This window comes from Ascaphus truei, chromosome 22 (genome assembly GCF_040206685.1).
Source record: "Ascaphus truei isolate aAscTru1 chromosome 22, aAscTru1.hap1, whole genome shotgun sequence".
Lineage (NCBI taxonomy): Eukaryota > Metazoa > Chordata > Amphibia > Anura > Ascaphidae > Ascaphus > Ascaphus truei.
In genome coordinates this window covers 6,538,375-6,557,334 of record NC_134504.1, presented here as the reverse complement: position 1 = coordinate 6,557,334, position 18,960 = coordinate 6,538,375, and the positions used below count along the sequence as shown (strand labels likewise).

Genomic DNA, 18,960 nt, shown 5'->3' with positions numbered 1-18,960 from the left:
CAGTAGGGTGGTGGAGGTATCTCAGTACGGTGGTGGGGGTATCTCTCAGTAGGGTGGTGGGGGTATCTCTCAGTAGGGTGGTGGGGGTATCTCTCAGTAGGGTGGTGGGGGTATCTCTCAGTAGGGTGGTGGGGGTATCTCTCAGTAGGGTGGTGGGGGTATCTCTCAGTAGGGTGGTGGGGGTATCTCTCAGTAGGGTGGTGGGGTTATCTCTCAGTAGGGTGGTGGGGGTCTCTCTCAGTAGGGTGGTGGGGGTCTCTCTCAGTAGGGTGGTGGGGGTATCTCTCAGTAGGGTGGTGGGGGTATCTCTCAGTAGGGTGGTGGGGGTATCTCTCAGTAGGGTGGTGGGGGTATCTCTCAGTAGGGTGGTGGGGGTATCTCTCAGTAGGATGGTGGGGGTCTCTCAGTAGGGTGGTGGGGGTCTCTCTCAGTAGTGTGGGGGTCTCTCTCTTAGGTGTGAGGTCTATCTCTCTGTAGGGGGGTGGGGGTCTCTCTCATCCCAGGAATATCTCCTCTCTCTGCAGTATGAGGGTATTTCCCTCTTACCCAATGTCTGTAATTCCTGCAGGATATGGGGGGGGGGGGTTCTCTCCCTCAGGCCCCCGGCCTGTCTCTGCAGGTTGGGGGGGTCTCTCCCTCAGGGCCCCGGCCTGTCTCTCTGCAGGTTGGGGGCGGGGGGTATCTCCCTCAGGCCCCCGGCCTGTCTCTGCAGGTTGGGGGGGTCTCTCCCTCAGGCCCCCGGCCTGTTTCTCTGCAGGTTGGGGGGGGGGGTATCTCCCTCAGGCCCCCGGCCTGTCTCTGCAGGTTGGGGGGGTCTCTCCCTCGGGCCCCCGGCCCCCTCAGGTCCCCCCCCCCCTCACAGTCGGCGGGAGCAGAGCGCTCCGTGTCACTGTGTCTCCATGACCGGTTCTGACGGTTTTCCCTGGAAGGGTCAGGCGCTGATCATAGAAATCTCTACCCAGCAACCTTCACAGGACCTGCAAGTGTGTAATACTGTGTGTGTTACAGTGTGTGTGTGTGTGTTACACTGATTGTGTTACTATGTGTGTTACACTGTGTATTATTGTATGTATTAGTGTGTGTTTTACACTGTGTATTATTGTGTTAGTGTGTGTGTGTGTGTGTGTGTGTGTGTATGTTACACTGATTGTGTTACTATGTATGTGTTACACTGTGTATTATTGTGTGTATTACAGTGTGTGTGTGTTACACACACACACTAACACAATAATACACAGTGTAACACACACATAGTAACACAATCAGTGTAACACACACACACTAACACAATAATACAGTGTATGTTACACTGATTGTGTTACTATGTGTGTGTTACACTGTGTGTTAGTGTTAGTGTTAGTGTGTATTACAATGTGTATATTACAATGTGTGTGTATATATATATATATATATATTTACAGTGTGTGTTACTGTGTGTGTTACACTGATTGTGTTACACTGTGTATTGTGTTAGTGTGTATATTACAATGTGTGTGTGTGTATATATTACAATGTTTGTTACTGTGTGTATGCATTTTCTTGTGTTTATATTATAATTTGTGTGTATATATTACGATGTGTATGTTTCTCTGTGAATTTTATGTATATTTCTATTGCACTAACCAGGTACACAGCGCTATACAGGGTTTACATCACACTTACAGTGCAGGAATAGTGCAGAATAACCGAATACTTCAGTATTAGGAGATACAGAAATACAGGTTACACTCTACACAGGCAGGACAAGTGCAGTGATATAGAACTGCCCCGCAGAGCTTATAATCTAATCTGTGTGTGTTACAGTGTGGATACAGCTATATAGAACTGCCCCGCAGAGCTTATAATCTAAGCTGTGTGTGTTGCAGTGTGGATACAGCTAAATATGACAGTGTTACAGAACAGAAGGCATTGTCACAGGCGTAACACTAAGCTTTTCTGTGTGTGTTTGGTTCTGTGTATCGGACTGTGGGGATAATGTTCCGGTGTCTGGTTCTGTGTATCTTTCTGTGGGGTGCCGGTTCTGTGTATCTTTCTGTGGGGTGCAGGTTCTGTGTATCAGTCTGTGGGGTGCAGGTTCTGTGTATCTTTCTGTGGGGTGCAGGTTCTGTGTATCTTTCTGTGGGGTGCAGGTTCTGTGTATCTTTCTGTGGGGTGCCGGTTCTGTGTATCTTTCTGTGGGGTGCCGGTTCTGTGTATCTTTCTGTGGGGTGCAGGTTCTGTGTATCTTTCTGTGGGGTGCAGGTTCTGTGTATCTTTCTGTGGCTTGCAGGTTCTGTGTATCTTTCTGTGGGGTGCAGGTTCTGTGTATCTTTCTGTGGGATGCAGGTTCTGTGTATCTTTCTGTGGGGTGCAGGTTCTGTGTATCTTTCTGTGGGGTGCAGGTTCTGTGTATCTTTCTGTGGGGTGCAGGTTCTGTGTATCTTTCTGTGGGGTGCAGGTTCTGTGTATCTTTCTGTGGGGTGCAGGTTCTGTATATCTTTCTGTGGGGTGCAGGTTCTGTGTATCTTTCTGTGGGGTGCCGGTTCCAGTGTCTGGTTCTGTGTATCGGTCTGCAGGGAGCAGGTTCCGGTGTCTGGTTCTGTGTATCGGGGTGCAGGTTCTGTGTATCGGTCTGCAGGGAGCAGGTTCCGGTGTCTGGTTCTGTGTATCGGGGTGCAGGTTCCGGTGTCTGGTTCTGTGTATCGGGGTGCAGGTTCCGGTGTCTGGTTCTGTGTATCGGGGTGCAGGTTCCGGTGTCTGGTTCTGTGTATCGGGGTGCATATTCCGGTGTCTGGTTCTGTGTATCGGGGTGCAGGTTCCGGTGTCTGGTTCTGTGTATCGGGGTGCAGGTTCCGGTGTCTGGTTCTGTGTATCGGGGTGCAGGTTCCGGTGTCTGGTTCTGTGTATCGGGGTGCAGGTGATGTCTTATCCTAGATGCCCTGCAAGTTCTCCCGCTGGTTTGGGGGATGAGAAGTGACTGAGCTGTCAGAACTTGGGGGGGGGGGGCAGAACTTCCCTTTGTCTGATAAATTGCTTTTTGTTATCAGTGCGGAGACTGACAGCTCTGTTTCCCTGACCCGGCCCAACCTGTCCCAGCACATCAGGTTCCTTTCTGTGTTTTATCGACCTGTCTTTAGAAGTGACACAGAGCTGAGTATAAATCTCCCTCCTCATCCCTCCCCATCCCCCTCCTCCCTCCATCCCCATCCATCCCCCTCCTCCCTCCCCATCCCTCTCCTCCCTCCCGCTCTCTTCCTTTCCATCCTCTCTTCTAACCCAGCAAGGTCACCCACTTGACCCCCTTCTGGATAGTAAAGCAGGTGGCACACAGAAGTCCTGCAGGGCGGCACGTCTGCCATCGGTGGGCACGCATGCACAGTAATGCCCACCTGCAGTTACACGCTTGCAGAACAATGTCTAGTTGGGCCAGGATCAGCATGTTTATGATTTGTTAGACGTGGCCAAAACCCATCACATATGATGTTATAATACCGCTCTGCATGTTATATACATTACATAACACACACACACACACACACACACACACACACACACACACACACACACACACACACACACACACACACACACACACACACACACACACACACACACTATATTAGTAGGAGGTTGCATTATCCCTGCTTTCCAGTATGCGAGGGGTTAACTCCTCTGATAGGCAGCCCACAGGTAATCCTAATTAAGTTAACTCACCTGCTTTAAAAAGGGGAAGAGGAGATGCCTCTCTGAGCAGCAGTCTCCAGGGCAGACAGAGTCTGCTCACACTTAAGCCGCGCTTATAGTGACGGCGACGTCAAGCTACGGTCGCTGGAAAAATCAAATTGAGATGACTTCCAGAGATCGCGACCAAGCCGTGGCGCTTACTATAAGCGCACGCGACGGCGGCAATGCATTTGTTTTGACGCGACATCACTGGCACTATAAGCGCAGCCTTATGCTGCCCCAAATGGAATAAAGCTCCCAGGTAAGGAGCCAAGTGGTATTTCCAAACATTGTTGGTCTAGTTTAGCTAACCAGCCCGGTAGTTACTGTAGGCTTAACTTTGTGTAGTTCGTTTCCCTAAAGGGGATAGGCTTTTGTTTTATGTTGTGTTTGACTTAAAGGGACGGCGTACCCATTGTCTTGTTATATTTATGGACAAATAAACCCGCCAATATATTATTTCACAAGAAGAAGAACTGTGTTGCCTCCTCACTAACCACGGCCATTCTGCCAACACACACACACACACACACACACACACACACACACACACACACACACACACACACACACAGATAACACTATCTTATGTAAACAAATACAAGATACATTGCGGTAGGTTCATGTTTATTAAACAAGAATTTCGTTATTTTTCTGTAAGATATGACACAAAAAATAACAGTGTGCACACATTCACGCACACACCGACTTCATTAATCGAAAGTGGGTGAAAAGTATGACAATTTCAGTCATGAATAAAGTCCAGGGTCCCCCGTTACAGGGCAGAGCCGGGATACCCCGTTACAAGGCAGGGCAACCCTGTTATAGAGCAGAGCCGAGGTACCCCGTTATAGGGTAGGGCTCAGGTACTCCGTTATAAGGCAGGGCCGAGCCACCCTGTTATAGGACAGAGCTAGTGTAACACGTTACAGGGCAGAGCCAAGGTAACCCATTATAGAGCAGAGCCGGGGTATATCCTGGCGGCTTACTCTCATTCTCAGCACCGTGATAACCCAAGCTGCTGTCAGTGTCACAGTGACCCCTAATGTCAAAGCCTGGAACAGCAGTGTCGTCGTCTTCGTCCCCCCTCCGCACCACATATGAAGGGATCCCCAGAGCGGGAGGTGAAAAGGGATCAACACAAAGTCCCAAACATTACGCACCAGTGTGCATGGAAGGATAGCCAGGAGGAAACCACTGCTCTCTAAAAAGAAGATTGCAGCCGTCTGAAGGTCGCCAAAGAGCACATAGTGATCCACAAGACGTCTGGAACAACGTTCTCTGGAAAGACGAGTCAAAGGTAGAACTTTTTTTTTTTCTTTCATTGAGGCTAAAAAGTTCTATTTGGCAAAAATCAAACACTGCGTTCGAACAGAAGAACCTCATCCCAACTGTCATGTATGGTGGGGGGAGTGTGAAGGTTTGGAGCTGCTTTGCTGCCTCAGGACCTGGACGGATTGCCATCATTGACACAACCAGGAATTCTGCATTGTATCAGAAGATTCTAGAGGAGAATGTCAGGCCGTCCGTCCGTGAGCTGAAGCGAAAGTGGGTCATGTAGCAAGACAATAATCCTAAACATACACGCAGATCTACAGAAGAATGGCTGCAGAAGAAATTCCACGTTTTAGAATGGCCTAGTCACAGTCCGGACCTAAACCCCATCGAAATGTTGTGGCCGGACCTGAAGTGTGCTGTCCATGCAAGGAAGCCCTCAAATGTCACTGAGCTGAAGCAGTTCTGTAAGGAGGAATGGGCCAAAACTCCTCAAACCCGATGTGAGACACTGACCAGCAGTTACAGGACACGCACAGTTGAAGTCATTGCTGCTCAAGGGGGCGCCACCAGGTACTGATAAAATAATTTGTGAATAAATAAAATGTTGAAAAAGTATCATGTTGGTGTGTCATGTGTGTGATCAGGTAATCTGTATCTAGTATTGGGATTTACATCTAATAACATTTCAGGTTTGAAATACAAGTAGTCCTCGTTATCCAACGTTTCACTTTCTAACGAATGGCATAGCCAACGCTTTACAATGGAGCCCTACGGGCTGTTATCCGACGCCGGAATGCGTTACCTGATGCCGGAATGCGTTACCTGACGCCGGAATGCGTTATCCAGCGCTCGCCGCCACTGATTAACACGGGACTCACTTTACAACGGTTTCACTATCCAACGCTACTCCCAGAACGGATTCCGCTGGATAACCCAGGACCGCCTGTATGTGAAAATCCTAAGGGGTTCCCAAATGTTTTCTCGCGACTGTACATGTCATTATACCGTTCTGCATGTTATTCTACCGCTCTGCAGTGTCTATATACATGTTATTCTACCGCTCTGCATGTTATGTATACAACATTATACCGTTCTGCAGTGTCTGTGTAGCTCAGGAAACGGATTATAAGCGGTTACTGACGACTATGTGCGGTTGTTGTGGGGGGGCGCTGTAACGTGGGCACATTGCGTCGGCGCTTCGCGTGCAGAAGTCGCACAGATCGGGGATGCTGTCGCGTCAAAGAAATCAAAAAAAATCCATTAATTAAAAAAAAAAGTACTTTTTACACAAAAAAGTATTAAAATAAACTGTTGTACCCGCTCATGGTCACGTGATGTGATGCGTCACTGTCCGCCGTCGCACGTTACTGGCCTCTGCTTCACGTGTCCCGTGTTGTTATTAGACGTCACATGCACATTAGACAAGGCCACATATCCCGCCTCCTATCTGCAGCAGCGAATCACATTGCAAGACGCTGCTAGTGGCACTCGGGGCGCGTCAGGGCCTGACCAATCGCAGCATCTCCTCGGGATCCAGGATCTTCTCCCGCGGTTTCCCGACCGCCACACCTCGTGCCGTTTCTGCTGCATCAATCTTCTCCCAGTCGGAGAAAGAGACTGGACGGACCCCTGGAGGGGAGAGCCGGGTGGGCCGGGTCAGAGGGGGGTTTGGGAGGGGGAGGGAGATTGGATGGACCTCTGAGGGGAGACGGGGGAAGGCCGGATCCAGGGGGGAGCAGAGACACAGGCACTGGAGGAGAGAGAAGAGAGACCGGAGGAAGGGGACAGACACAGAAGGAAAGAGAGAGACAGAGAGACACAGGGGGAGAGACACAGAGGATGCTCTGTCCTGCGGCACCAGTAACCTTTGACAGGCAGATTCTTCCATGCAATGATGAAATCCTCTTTGAATTTCTGATTGGGTTTGTTTACAGGAACAAGGGGGAAAAAAAGTTCCAAAACACACAAAAATAAGGAGTCTGGGGAAAAGAACAATGCTATGTGTAGGAGAGCCGGGTGAGACAGCCACAGACTGCCAGTGATGAGAATACAAACTGTTACACGGACCAGCAGAGGTAGAAACCCAGGAAGCACTCGCTAGAACAGGGTTCCTAGGAATCCTCGGGTTCCCCGGGCGCCCCTAAAGGGGTTCCTGCAATTTTCTGGTCATTTGAAAATTGTATCAAATACAAAAGAATTTACAATGCATCTGATCTCAGACGCGCTATTAGAGAGGGTTGGGGTTCCTTACAATGCATCTGATCTCAGACTCGCTATTAGAGAGGGTTGGGGTTCCTTACAATGCATGTGATCTCAGACGCGCTATTAGAGAGGGTTGGGGTTCCTTACAATGCATCTGATCTCAGAAGCGCTATTAGAGAGGGTTGGGGTTCCTTACAATGCATCTGATCTCAGGCGCGCTATTAGAGAGGGTTGGGGTTCCTTACAATGCATCTGATCTCAGGCGCGCTATTAGAGAGGGTTGGGGTTCCTTCCAATGCATCTGGTCACAGACGCGCTATTAGAGAGGGTTGGGGTTCCTTCCAATGCATCTGGTCACAGACGCGCTATTAGAGAGGGTTGGGGTTCCTTACAATGCATCTGGTCACAGACGCGCTATTAGAGAGGGTTGGGGTTCCTTACAATGCATCTGATCTCAGACGCGCTATTAGAGAGGGTTGGGGTTCCATCCAATGCATCTGATCTCAGACGCGCTATTAGAGAGGGTTGGGGTTCCTTACAATGCATCTGATCTCAGACGCGCTATTAGAGAGGGTTGGGGTTCCTTACAATGCATCTGATCTCAGACGCGCTATTAGAGAGGGTTGGGGTTCCTTACAATGCATCTGATCTCAGACGCGCTATTAGAGAGGGTTGGGGTTCCTTACAATGCATCTGATCTCAGACGCGCTATTAGAGAGGGTTGGGGTTCCTTACAATGCATCTGGTTACAGACGCGCTATTAGAGAGGGTTGGGGTTCCTTCCAATGCATCTGGTCACAGACGCGCTATTAGAGAGGGTTGGGGTTCCTTACAATGCATCTGATCTCGGACGTGCTATTAGAGAGGGTCGGGGTTCCTTACAATGTATCTGATCTCAGACGCGCTATTAGAGAGGGTCGGGGTTCCTTACAATGTATCTGATCTCAGACGCGCTATTAGAGAGGGTCGGGGTTCCTTACAATGCATCTGATCTCAGACGCGCTATTAGAGAGGGTTGGGAGTTCCTCAGAATTTCACTTAGAGTTCCTTAACCAAAAAAAAAAGGCTGGAAACCTCTGCATTCGAAGCAGGAAGAGATGAAAACCCATGGGGAGGGAGAAGAGTAGATGCTGAGGCAACAGGCTGGATAACCGTCACAGTACCAGAAACTAGAGTAAAAAGGTAACTGAGAAACAACAGGGGAAAAACCACACAGAGCCGAAGACAGAACAGAGGAGAACATACAAAGAGAGACAACACGGGGCAAACCGGAGAGAGAGGACAGAGAGAAGCGGAAAACAGACACAGAAAGGAGTGAAAGAGTGAAGCAAAAACAAAAACGGGGAGAGAAAACAGACAGGCAAAGAATGAGACACCCACCCCTGAGGAGCAGGAGGTCCCGGACGGCTGCAGCTCCCGCCCGAGGATCAGAGCAGCTCAGGACTCCGGAGTTGATGTCCTCCAGCACAGCCTGGGCGGTGTCGAAGCTGTCCGCCATCGTAGTGGTGATGACACCGGTGGGTCCTCTCTTCACCCAGCCACTGCAGTACAGACCTTGGTGGGGGGGGGGGGAGACACGGGAATCAGATTAGGGAAACCGTACCCAGCGGGCCCTCCGGAAGGGGGGTGGGATTAGAGAGCATTCACCTGGACTCTCCTGCACTCTGCCCATGGAGTTTGCGATCACCCCCTGCCGGGCGAGGAAGGGGAGAGCCGGGGAGATCGGGAGACTCCTGTATCCGATGCTGCTGAAGATCAGACCGCAAGGTATGTCCTCCACCCGCCCCGTGGGGAAAGCCACTGCTGCCTCTCCTGCACCCTGTGGAAGAGGAGTGGGGGTAAGAGAAGGCCGTGTCAGACCATGGGACATTCGGCCACACACCTCCAGCCTTGTGGGACACACACGCACACACACACCTCCAGCCTTGTGGGACACACACACACACCTCCAGTCTTGTGGGACACACACACACACACCTCCAGCCTTGTGGGACACACACACACACACCTCCAGCCTTGTGACAGACAGTCGGACTCCGGCCGCTCTGCCTCCGTCCTCGCTGGACAGCACAGCCTGGGGGCTCCTGAGGAAGCGCAGACCCCACTGTCGCTCGGCCTGAGCCCAGTGAGCGGCATCCTTCTCCCCGGGCTCCCTCAATGCCGACTTCACCAGCAGCTCGGTCAAACGCTTCCTGGGGCGGGGGAGGTCTGGCGAGAGGAGAGCGTCACGATGGGTGGGGTAGGGGACAGAGAAGAGTGGTCAAGGTGTTGACATAGGAGAGACAAGAGATAAAAGGAGAGAGAGTCAAGAAAGGAGGATAGGAGGCGGCAAAGGGGACAGCGGAGGTCCACGGCGGTCTCCCTTCTCTCACCTTTAGTGATGTCCTCCAGGCCCTGGAAGTCGGAGGGATCGAGCCTCGGGCGAGTCCCTGGAAGGTGTAGCATCTCCCGCAGCTCCTGGGGGCGAGAAATCGCCGGAAGACGCGCTGGGATTGGCTGGTAAAGGAACGGCTGTCTGTGACATCACAGCGCGGAGGGCGTTACGGAGATAACGTCCCGGTGCCGAAAGTGCGCAGCTCAGGGGGCTTCCTCACAAATACCCGGTGAGGTAATAACACTGCAGGGACCGCCCCACTACCGTACGCCACGGATCGGTGGCTCTTAATGTAAAGGCCCGGGACCCCGAGCCACATACTGAGAGTAATAATAAATAGCGTAAGCAGTGTGTGCAGCACCTGTGGCACACAGCCCGAGCCACGATCTCTCGCACACGTCACATTACCTGTGGCACACAGCCCGAGTCACGATCTCTCGCACACGTCACATTACCTGTGGCACACAGCCCGAGCCACGATCTCTCGCACACGTCACATTACCTGTGGCACACAGCCCGAGCCACGATCTCTCGCACACGTCACATTACCTGTGGCGCAGTGCCACGATCTCTCGCACACGTTACATTACCCATGGCGCAGTGCCACGATCGCTCGCACACGTCGCATTACTTGGCGCAGTGCCACGATCGCTCGCACACGTCGCATTACTTGGCGCAGTGCCACGATCGCTCGCACACGTCGCATTTCCGGCCACGCTGCTCCGAGGTTGCGGTGGGAATGTTTTGCGGTCTCGGTACCGTGTCTGTGTCACATGTGCAGCATCGCTGCGTCTCGCAGCGTACCCGCAATGTACACATACCCAGCCTCGTGCACAAGGCGCAGAGCATTCCCACCCCGCGCTGCACATTTACCTGTGCAGAGCATTGCCCACTCCGCACTGCACAGAGCATAAACACCCAGCGCAGAGCATAGATGCGCGGCGCGTTACCTGCGCAGAGCTTCACATTAACCTGTCCAATTGTGTTAACAATACAGCAACGAGGGGTTAACTTTCCGTTTGAAAAGACCCGCTTTACCCCCAGCGCAGCGCAAACGCGGCAGGAGACAGGTTTAGGTATTTACCTTTATGGTGAACGCAACCTGCAGAGGCCCGCGGCGTCCGACCAGCCAAACCCTCCGCACTCGACTGTGTGTCAGAGAATCCAGCGCAGTGCGCGTGACATCCGTCCTCTACGGGAGAAGGGGCGAGGGGTGGGCAAGAGGGAAGGGGCGGGGGGTGGGCAAGAGGGAAGGAGCGGGGGGTGGGCAAGAGGGAAGGAGCGAGGGGTGGGCAAGAGGGAAGGAGCGAGGGGTGGGCAAGAGGGAAGGAGCGAGGGGTGGGCAAGAGGGAAGGAGCGAGGGGTGGGCAAGAGGGAAGGAGCGAGGGGTGGGCAAGAGGGAAGGGGCGAGGGGTGGGCAAGAGGGAAGGGGCGAGGGGTGGGCAAGAGGGAAGGGGCGAGGGGTGGGCAAGAGGGAAGGGGCGAGGGGTGGGCAAGAGGGAAGGGGCGGGGGGTGGGCAAGAGGGAAGGGGCGAGGGGTGGGCAAGAGGGAAGGAGCGAGGGGTGGGCAAGAGGGAAGGAGCGAGGGGTGGGCAAGAGGGAAGGAGCGAGGGGTGGGCAAGAGGGAAGGAGCGAGGGGTGGGCAAGAGGGAAGGAGCGAGGGGTGGGCAAGAGGGAAGGAGCGAGGGGTGGGCAAGAGGGAAGGAGCGAGGGGTGGGCAAGAGGGAAGGAGCGAGGGGTGGGCAAGAGGGAAGGAGCGAGGGGTGGGCAAGAGGGAAGGAGCGAGGGGTGGGCAAGAGGGAAGGAGCGAGGGGTGGGCAAGAGGGAAGGAGCGAGGGGTGGGCAAGAGGGAAGGAGCGAGGGGTGGGCAAGAGGGAAGGAGCGAGGGGTGGGCAAGAGGGAAGGAGCGAGGGGTGGGCAAGAGGGAAGGAGCGAGGGGTGGGCAAGAGGGAAGGAGCGAGGGGTGGGCAAGAGGGAAGGAGCGAGGGGTGGGCAAGAGGGAAGGAGCGAGGGGTGGGCAAGAGGGAAGGAGCGAGGGGTGGGCAAGAGGGGGAGCGAGGGGTGGGCAAGAGGGGGAGCGAGGGGTGGGTAAGAGGGGGAGCGAGGGGTGGGTAAGAGGGGGAGCGAGGGGTGGGTAAGAGGGGGAGCGAGGGGTGGGTAAGAGGGGGAGCGAGGGGTGGGTAAGAGGGGGAGCGAGGGGTGGGTAAGAGGGGGAGCGAGGGGTAGATAAGAGGAACAACAAGAATAAGTTCATGAGGACAGGTTGGTAGAGACGGGGCACAGGGAAGAGAGACCAGGCACAGGATGGACGGTGTGAAGGTCACTCACCCTCAGAAGTTCGAGCGGGGACAGCAGTATGCGAGCGATATCCACGGCCACGTTCCCCTGCCCCAGGATGACAGCGGTGTCACTGCTCAGGTCCGGACACAGCTGTGACAGGGAGAGGCGCGCACACACCACAGTCACTGCGACACTAGTGTCAGGACTGGCCCCTAGGAGGTCAGCACAGGAGACCGTGGACAATCAGAGGGTCAACGTCACATCGCCCGCCTCGCACACCACACGCCACACGCCACACGCCACTTACATGTCGGTTGTCCGGCAGCCCGTTGTACCAGCCCACAAAGTCCCTGGCAGAGTACACACCGGGCAGCTCCTCCCCCGGGATCCCCAGCTCTCGCTTCTCCTCTGCGCCATAGCTCTGCGGGATGGACACGGTCAGGGGAGATGGACAGAGACAGAACAGCAGGGACCACCGCCCCGCTGGGCACTCACCAGCACCACGGCATGATACGCGCTCTGCAGCTCCTCCAATGTCACGTCGCCACCGACCGTCACGTTCCCAAAGAAGCCGCAGCGCTCGGACAGCGCCGTCTGCGTGAAGGTGTTTATCACATTCTGTATGGGGCAGGGGGACCGGGAACAGGGTGAGAGGGGGCGGGAGACGGGGCGGGAGAGACGGCGGGGGACGGGGCGGGAGAGACGGCGGGGGACGGGGCGGGAGAGACGGCGGGGGACGGGGCGGGAGAGACGGCGGGGGACGGGGCGGGAGAGACGGCGGGGGACGGGGCGGGAGAGACGGCGGGGGACGGGGCGGGAGAGACGGCGGGGGACGGGGCGGGAGAGACGGCGGGGGACGGGGCGGGAGAGACGGCGGGGGACGGGGCGGGAGAGACGGCGGGGGACAGGGCGGGAGAGACGGCGGGGGACAGGGCGGGAGATACTGACTGGCACCGAGTTTGAACCAGGGGAACCAGGTTCAATTCCCGGTGTCAGCTCCTTGTGACCTTGGGCAAGTCACTTTATCTCCCTGTGCCTCAGGCACCAAAAACATAGATTGTAAGCTCCATGGGGCAGGGACCTGCGCCTGCAAAATGTCTCGGTAAAGTGCTACGTATAACTAGCAGCGCTATACAAGAACATGCTATTATTATTATTAACAGTGTAAGAGACGGCGGCAACAGGGTGAGGGACAGACAGAAATAAGAAACAGGGCGAGAGAGACGCACACACAAGGAACAGGGCGAGAGAGACTTAAATCATAAGCTCTGCGGGGCAGGGACCCTTATTCCTAATGTTACTTTTATATCTGAAGCGCTTCTCCCCGTTACGTGTTATATTATTATGTCCCGTGTGTTACTGCTGCTGTGCGCACGTGGGTAGCGCTATATAAATACATACATACGTACGGAACACCCTGTGTGAGAGAGACATGCAGACAGAGAGAGACCAGGAACTGGGTCAGAGGGTGACAGATGCAGACAGAGAGAGAGAGACATGCAGACAGAGAGAGAGAGAGACATGCAGACAGAGAGAGAGATGCAGAAGTGAGAGATGCAGACAGAGAGAGAGAAAGAGAGACATGCAGACAATGAGAGATGCAGAGAGAGTGAGAAAGAGACATGCAGACAGAGAGAGAGAGAGATGCAGAGTGTGTGAGAAATGCAGGCAGAGTGAGAGATGCAGAAGTGAGAGAGAAAGAGACATGCAGACAGAGAGAGACCTGGAACTGGGTGAGAGGGTGACAGATGCAGACAGAGAGAGAGATGCAGACAGAGTGAGAAAGAGACATGCAGACAGAGAGAGAGATGCAGACAGAGAGAGAGAGAGAGAGAGAGAGATGCAGACAGAGAGAGAGATGCAGAGAGAGTGAGAAAGAGACATGCAGACAATGAGAGATGCAGAGAGAGTGAGAAAGAGACATGCAGACAGAGAGAGAGAGAGATGCAGAGTGTGTGAGAGATGCAGGCAGAGTGAGAGATGCAGAAGTGAGAGAGAAAGAGACATGCAGACAGAGAGAGACCTGGAACTGGGTGAGAGGGTGACAGATGCAGACAGAGAGAGAGATGCAGACAGAGTGAGAAAGAGACATGCAGACAGAGAGAGAGAGAGATGCAGACAGAGAGAGAGAGAGAGAGAGAGAGATGCAGACAGAGAGAGAGATGCAGAGAGAGTGAGAAAGAGACATGCAGACAGAGAGAGAGAGATGCAGAGAGTGAGAAAGAGACATGCAGACAGAGAGAGAGAGATGCAGAGAGTGAGAAAGAGACATGCAGACAGAGAGAGAGAGATGCAGAGTGTGTGAGAGAAGCCAATCCTTAAATGTCAGCTCTTCCTGCAGCTCACAATAACCCCAAATCGCCCAGCGGGATTATTACACATAACGCGGGCGCTGAGCGTTCCCTGGAACGTACTGTATATAATGCAGCCCACGCGAGAACACCACGTCCCACCACGTCCCACCCGCAGCACAAACACCACGTCCCACCAGCAGCACAAACACCACGTCCCACCAGCAGCACAAACACCACGTCCCACCCGCAACACAGACACAGCGTTACAAAGCCACACGGCTTATTATCGGGACGGCAGCTCCGACCTTGGGATTTGAAGCCGGTGCACACGTGTCCCTCGCCCCGGGGAGACCTTGTGAGAGACGGGTCTCTTATCTGCCGCGCCCGTTATCTACACAGACTGTTCAAGGCCTCAGCTCTTATCTCCCATTATCTCCCACACGCTGCAGCCTCGCATATCTGCTTCCAATCCTTCAACCCAGGGGGGGAGGATCAACTCCAGTGCTCCAGATACTCCCAACAGGTCCGGATATCCCTGCTTCAGCACAGGTGGCTCAATCAGTGGCTCAGTCGAAGACTGAGCCACCTGTGCTGAAGCAGGCACTGATTGAGCCACCTATGCTGAAGCAGGCACTGACAGCCACCTATGCTGAAGCAGGCACTGACAGCCACCTATGCTGAAGCAGGCACTGATTGAGCCACCTATGCTGAAAGGGACGGATTGAGCCTCCTGTGCTGAAGCTGGGACTGACAGAGCCACCTGTGCTGAAGCAGGGATATCCTGAAAACCTGACCTGTTGGTGGCCCTTGAGGACGGGAGTTGAGCCCCCCTCTAACCTCTTCCCCAGAACCGCCAGCGAGAGATCTGATCAGTGGGAGGCCGGGATGATACACAGTACCACTACTTTTTAGAAACCTGTGTGTGTGAATACATTAGAGAAGCTGGAAGCGTGTCACTGGCGTGTTGGCTCCCTTGGTATGGGCTGTGCCCTTCGATCTCCTGTATGCCCACCGAGCCCGGGCACTGTGCCAGGTGTGACCTCCCCCACCCCCATCCCACTCACCTTTACTTCAGGGTGATCGGGTGCCACACCGAAACGCACCAAGCCAAAGGGCACCGGCAGCTTCTCATAGATATCCACCCGAGCCTGGGGGTGGTGCTGAGGGGGAGAAAGTCTGGCATGAGGGGGGGCACAGAGGGGCAGAGCCTGGGGGCGGGGAGGGGGGGCACAGAGGGGCAGAGTCTGGGGGCGGGGAGGGGGGGCACAGAGGAGTAGAGCCTGGGGGCGGGGAGGGGGGGCACAGAGGAGCAGAGCCGCGGGGGCGGGGAGGCACAGAGGAGCAGAGCCGCGGGGGCGGGGAGGGGGGGCACAGAGGAGCAGAGCCTGGGGGCGGGGAGGGGGGGCACAGAGGAGCAGAGCCTGGGGGCGGGGAGGGGGGGCACAGAGGAGCAGAGCCTGGGGGCGGGGAGGGGGGGCACAGAGGAGCAGAGCCTGGGGGCGGGGAGTGGGGGCACAGAGGAGCAGAGCCTGGGGGCGGGGAGGGGGGGCACAGAGGGGCAGAGCCTGGGGGCGGGGGGGTAGAGCCCGGGGGCGGGGAGGGGGGGCACAGAGGGGCAGAGTCCGGGGAGTACAGATGGGCAGAGTCTGGGTGGGGGGGCACAGAGGGAAAGAGCCGGGGGGGCGCACAGAGGGGCAGTGTCCAGGGGGCGCACAGATGGGCAGCGTCTGGGGGGGGTCACAGAGGAGCAGAGCCCTGGGGGAGGGGGTCTAGAGGGCAGTTCCTGGGGGGGGGGGCGCACACAGAAGGGCCAGAGCATCTCACTCCGCTATTGGCGGTGGGTTATATAACCTTGGTGTTTACCATAACTTTGCAATGTTTCTGTCCGTTCCGTACCCACCCCCTCCCCCCCGTGCCTGCCGGAGTTGACCCAACCCCCCCCCTCTCTCCCCCACCAGTACGTGGGGTCCGGGGGAGGCTCCGGTACCTTCAGGAGGTGCTGTGCCGTGTAGAACCCGGCCGGGCCGCTGCCAACAATACAGATCTGCGGAGCGTGGGGGGCCGAGGAGAGGGGTCTGCGGACACCTGGATACAGAGGAAAGAGCGGTCAGGACTCTGCAGAGCATTTCTCCCCTACTCCCCCACACAGATTCTGCAGAGCATCTCCTCTAACCCCCTCCATTTGATTCCTGCAGAGCATTTCTCCCCCAACCCCCACCTCTCAGATCCCTGCAGAGCATTTCCCCCCCCACCTCTCAGATCCCTGCAGAGCATTTCTCCCCCCCCCACCTCTCAGATCCCTGCAGAGCATTTCTCCCCCCCCCACCTCTCAGATCCCTGCAGAGCATTTCTCCCCCCCCCACCTCTCAGATCCCTGCAGAGCATTTCTCCCCCCCCCACCTCTCAGATCCCTGCAGAGCATTGCTCCCCCCACCTCTCAGATCCCTGCAGAGCATTTCCCCCCCCCACTTTTCAGATCCCTGCAGAGCATTTCTCCCCCCCCCCACCTCTCAGATCCCTGCAGAGCATTTCTCCCCCCCCCCACCTCTCAGATCCATGCAGAGCATTTCTCCCCCCCCCCACCTCTCAGATCCCTGCAGAGCATTTCTCCCCCCCCCCCCACCTCTCAGATCCCTGCAGAGCATTTCTCCCCCCCCCACCTCTCAGATCCCTGCAGAGCATTTCCCCCCCCCCCACCTCTCAGATCCCTGCAGAGCATTTCCCCCCCCCACCTCTCAGATCCCTGCAGAGCATTTCCCCCCCCCCCACCTCTCAGATCCCTGCAGAGCATTTCTCCCCACCCCCACCTCTCCGATGCCTGCAGAGCATTTCTCCCCCCTCTCAGATACCTGCAGAGCATCCCACCTAACCCCCATACTTCTCAGATTCCTGCAGAGCATTTCACTATAACCCCCACCGTCGCTGATACATGTCCCCCGTCTCCCTCACCCTGTGCGGCTCCTGCGGGCAGAGCTCGGCCCCCGGGGGTCAGCAGGCGGCGGGAGAGACCGCACACCCAGCCGCCGTGCGGAAACATGCTGTGTGACGGGTGCCGAGTGAGAGCCCCGCCCCGCGCATGCGCTCCTCCCACCCCTGGCCTGAAGCCGCACAGGCATCCCGGCGCCATGACAACGACCCCGCGCGTGCGCTCTTCCCATCCCTTGCCTCACAGGCATCCCGGCGCCATGACAACGGCCCCGCCCACAATGGCGCGGAGTGATGCGCTGGCCAGGCGCGTGGCGCTGCGTTATGACGTCACTGGGAGCTGCCAGAAGTTACTAGTGTCATTGTTAGGTCTGTTATTGTTTATACGAGTAGTTTTTCTAAATGATGTCATTGTGATTGCTATTAATAATTATTATGCATGCTGTCATTTGTATTGTTGCTATTAATAGTTATTATTATGCATGCTGTCATTTTTATTGTTATTAATAAAGTTATTGTTGTTAAATGATGTTATTGTTTTATTATTACTATTATGCATGTCTATCTGTATATAGCCCTATCCACGCACGCATCCTATCTTATCCACGTACGCACCCCCGCAATCCATGCATGCATCCTGTCCTATCCACGTACGCACCCCCGCAATCCATGCATGCATCCTGTCCTATCCACGTATGCACCCCCGCAATCCATGCATGCATCCTGTCCTATCCACGTATGCACCCCCGCAATCCATGCATGCATCCTGTCCTATCCACGTATGCACCCCCGCAATCCATGCATGCATCCTATCCTATCCACGTACGCACCCCCGCAATCCATGCATGCATCCTGTCCTAGCCACGTACGCACCGCCGCAATCCATGCATGCATCCTGTCCTATCCACGTACGCACCCCCGCAATCAATGCATGCATCCTGTCCTATCCACGTACGCACCCCCGCAATCCATGCATGCATCCTGTCCTATCCACGTACGCACCCCCGCAATCCATGCATGCATCCTGTCCTATCCACGTACGCACCCCCGCAATCCATGCATGCATCCTGTCCTATCCACGCACGCACCGCCGCAATCCATGCATGCATCCTGTCCTATCCACGCACGCACCCCGCTATCCATGCATGCATCCTGTCCTATCCACGCACGCACCCCGCTATCCATGCATGCATCCTGTCCTATCCACGCACGCACCCCGCTATCCATGCACGCATCCTGTCCTATCCACACATGCATCCTGTCCTATCCACGCGCACCCCGCTATCCATGCACGCATCCTGTCCTATCCATGCACGCATCCTTTCCTATCCATGCACGCACCCTGCTCTATCCACGCGCAAACACCGCCCAATCCACGCACCCACCCTGCTATCCACCCACGCCCTGCCCTATCCATGCACACACCCTGTGCAATAGTAGTGCCGCAGGAGGAAGCCACAACCTCTACAATAACGAAAAATTGGTTAACTGAGGAAGAAGTTCATAGGCGGCTTGATAAAATTAAAGTAAATAAGGCACCTGGCCCCGATGGCATACATCCAAGAGTCCTTAAGGAGTTAAGTTCAGTAATAGCCAAACCATTACATTTACTATTCAAGGACTCCATTTCCACAGGCTCAGTACCACAAGATTGGCGTAAAGGTAGGGTGACCAGATTTGTCCCAGCAACAACCGGGGCAAATCTCATGCATGCCAGATCGGCATTTCCCAGCTGCTTGTGCGCATGCGTGATCGGATCTTGCCGGTCGCACATGGGCACGAGCAGTCAGGAAGTGCTGATCGCACATGTGCAGTCGGCAAGCGCTCTTTGCGCATGCGTAGTCGGTGCTCGCCAGCATGACAGAAAACCGGGAGAGAGCCTGAAAAAGTTATTACAGAGCCCGA

The 18,960-nt window shown here is 55.2% G+C and overlaps 1 protein-coding gene across 2 annotated transcripts; it reads right to left on the bottom strand.

The window, feature by feature from the left end:
- Positions 1–4,312: 4,312 nt before the first annotated feature.
- On the bottom strand, positions 4,313–17,306 carry FDXR (ferredoxin reductase). 2 transcript variants are annotated; one of them, XM_075579807.1, is made up of 12 exons: positions 17,080–17,302; positions 16,118–16,215; positions 15,195–15,290; positions 12,332–12,454; positions 12,144–12,257; positions 11,885–11,986; positions 10,641–10,748; positions 9,555–9,639; positions 9,191–9,390; positions 8,830–9,001; positions 8,563–8,736; positions 4,313–6,609 (listed from the first exon to the last, which is right to left on the bottom strand). In XM_075579807.1, exons 1-12 carry the CDS (start codon positions 17,255–17,257, stop codon positions 6,479–6,481), a joined length of 1,581 nt encoding a protein of 526 aa, XP_075435922.1. In that variant the 5' UTR covers positions 17,258–17,302; the 3' UTR covers positions 4,313–6,478. The 2 variants fall into 2 exon arrangements, with proteins under 2 accessions (XP_075435922.1, XP_075435923.1); XM_075579808.1 differs by lacking the exon at positions 12,332–12,454 and having other exon boundaries at positions 17,080–17,306.
- Between the last annotated feature and the right edge of the window lie 1,654 nt (positions 17,307–18,960).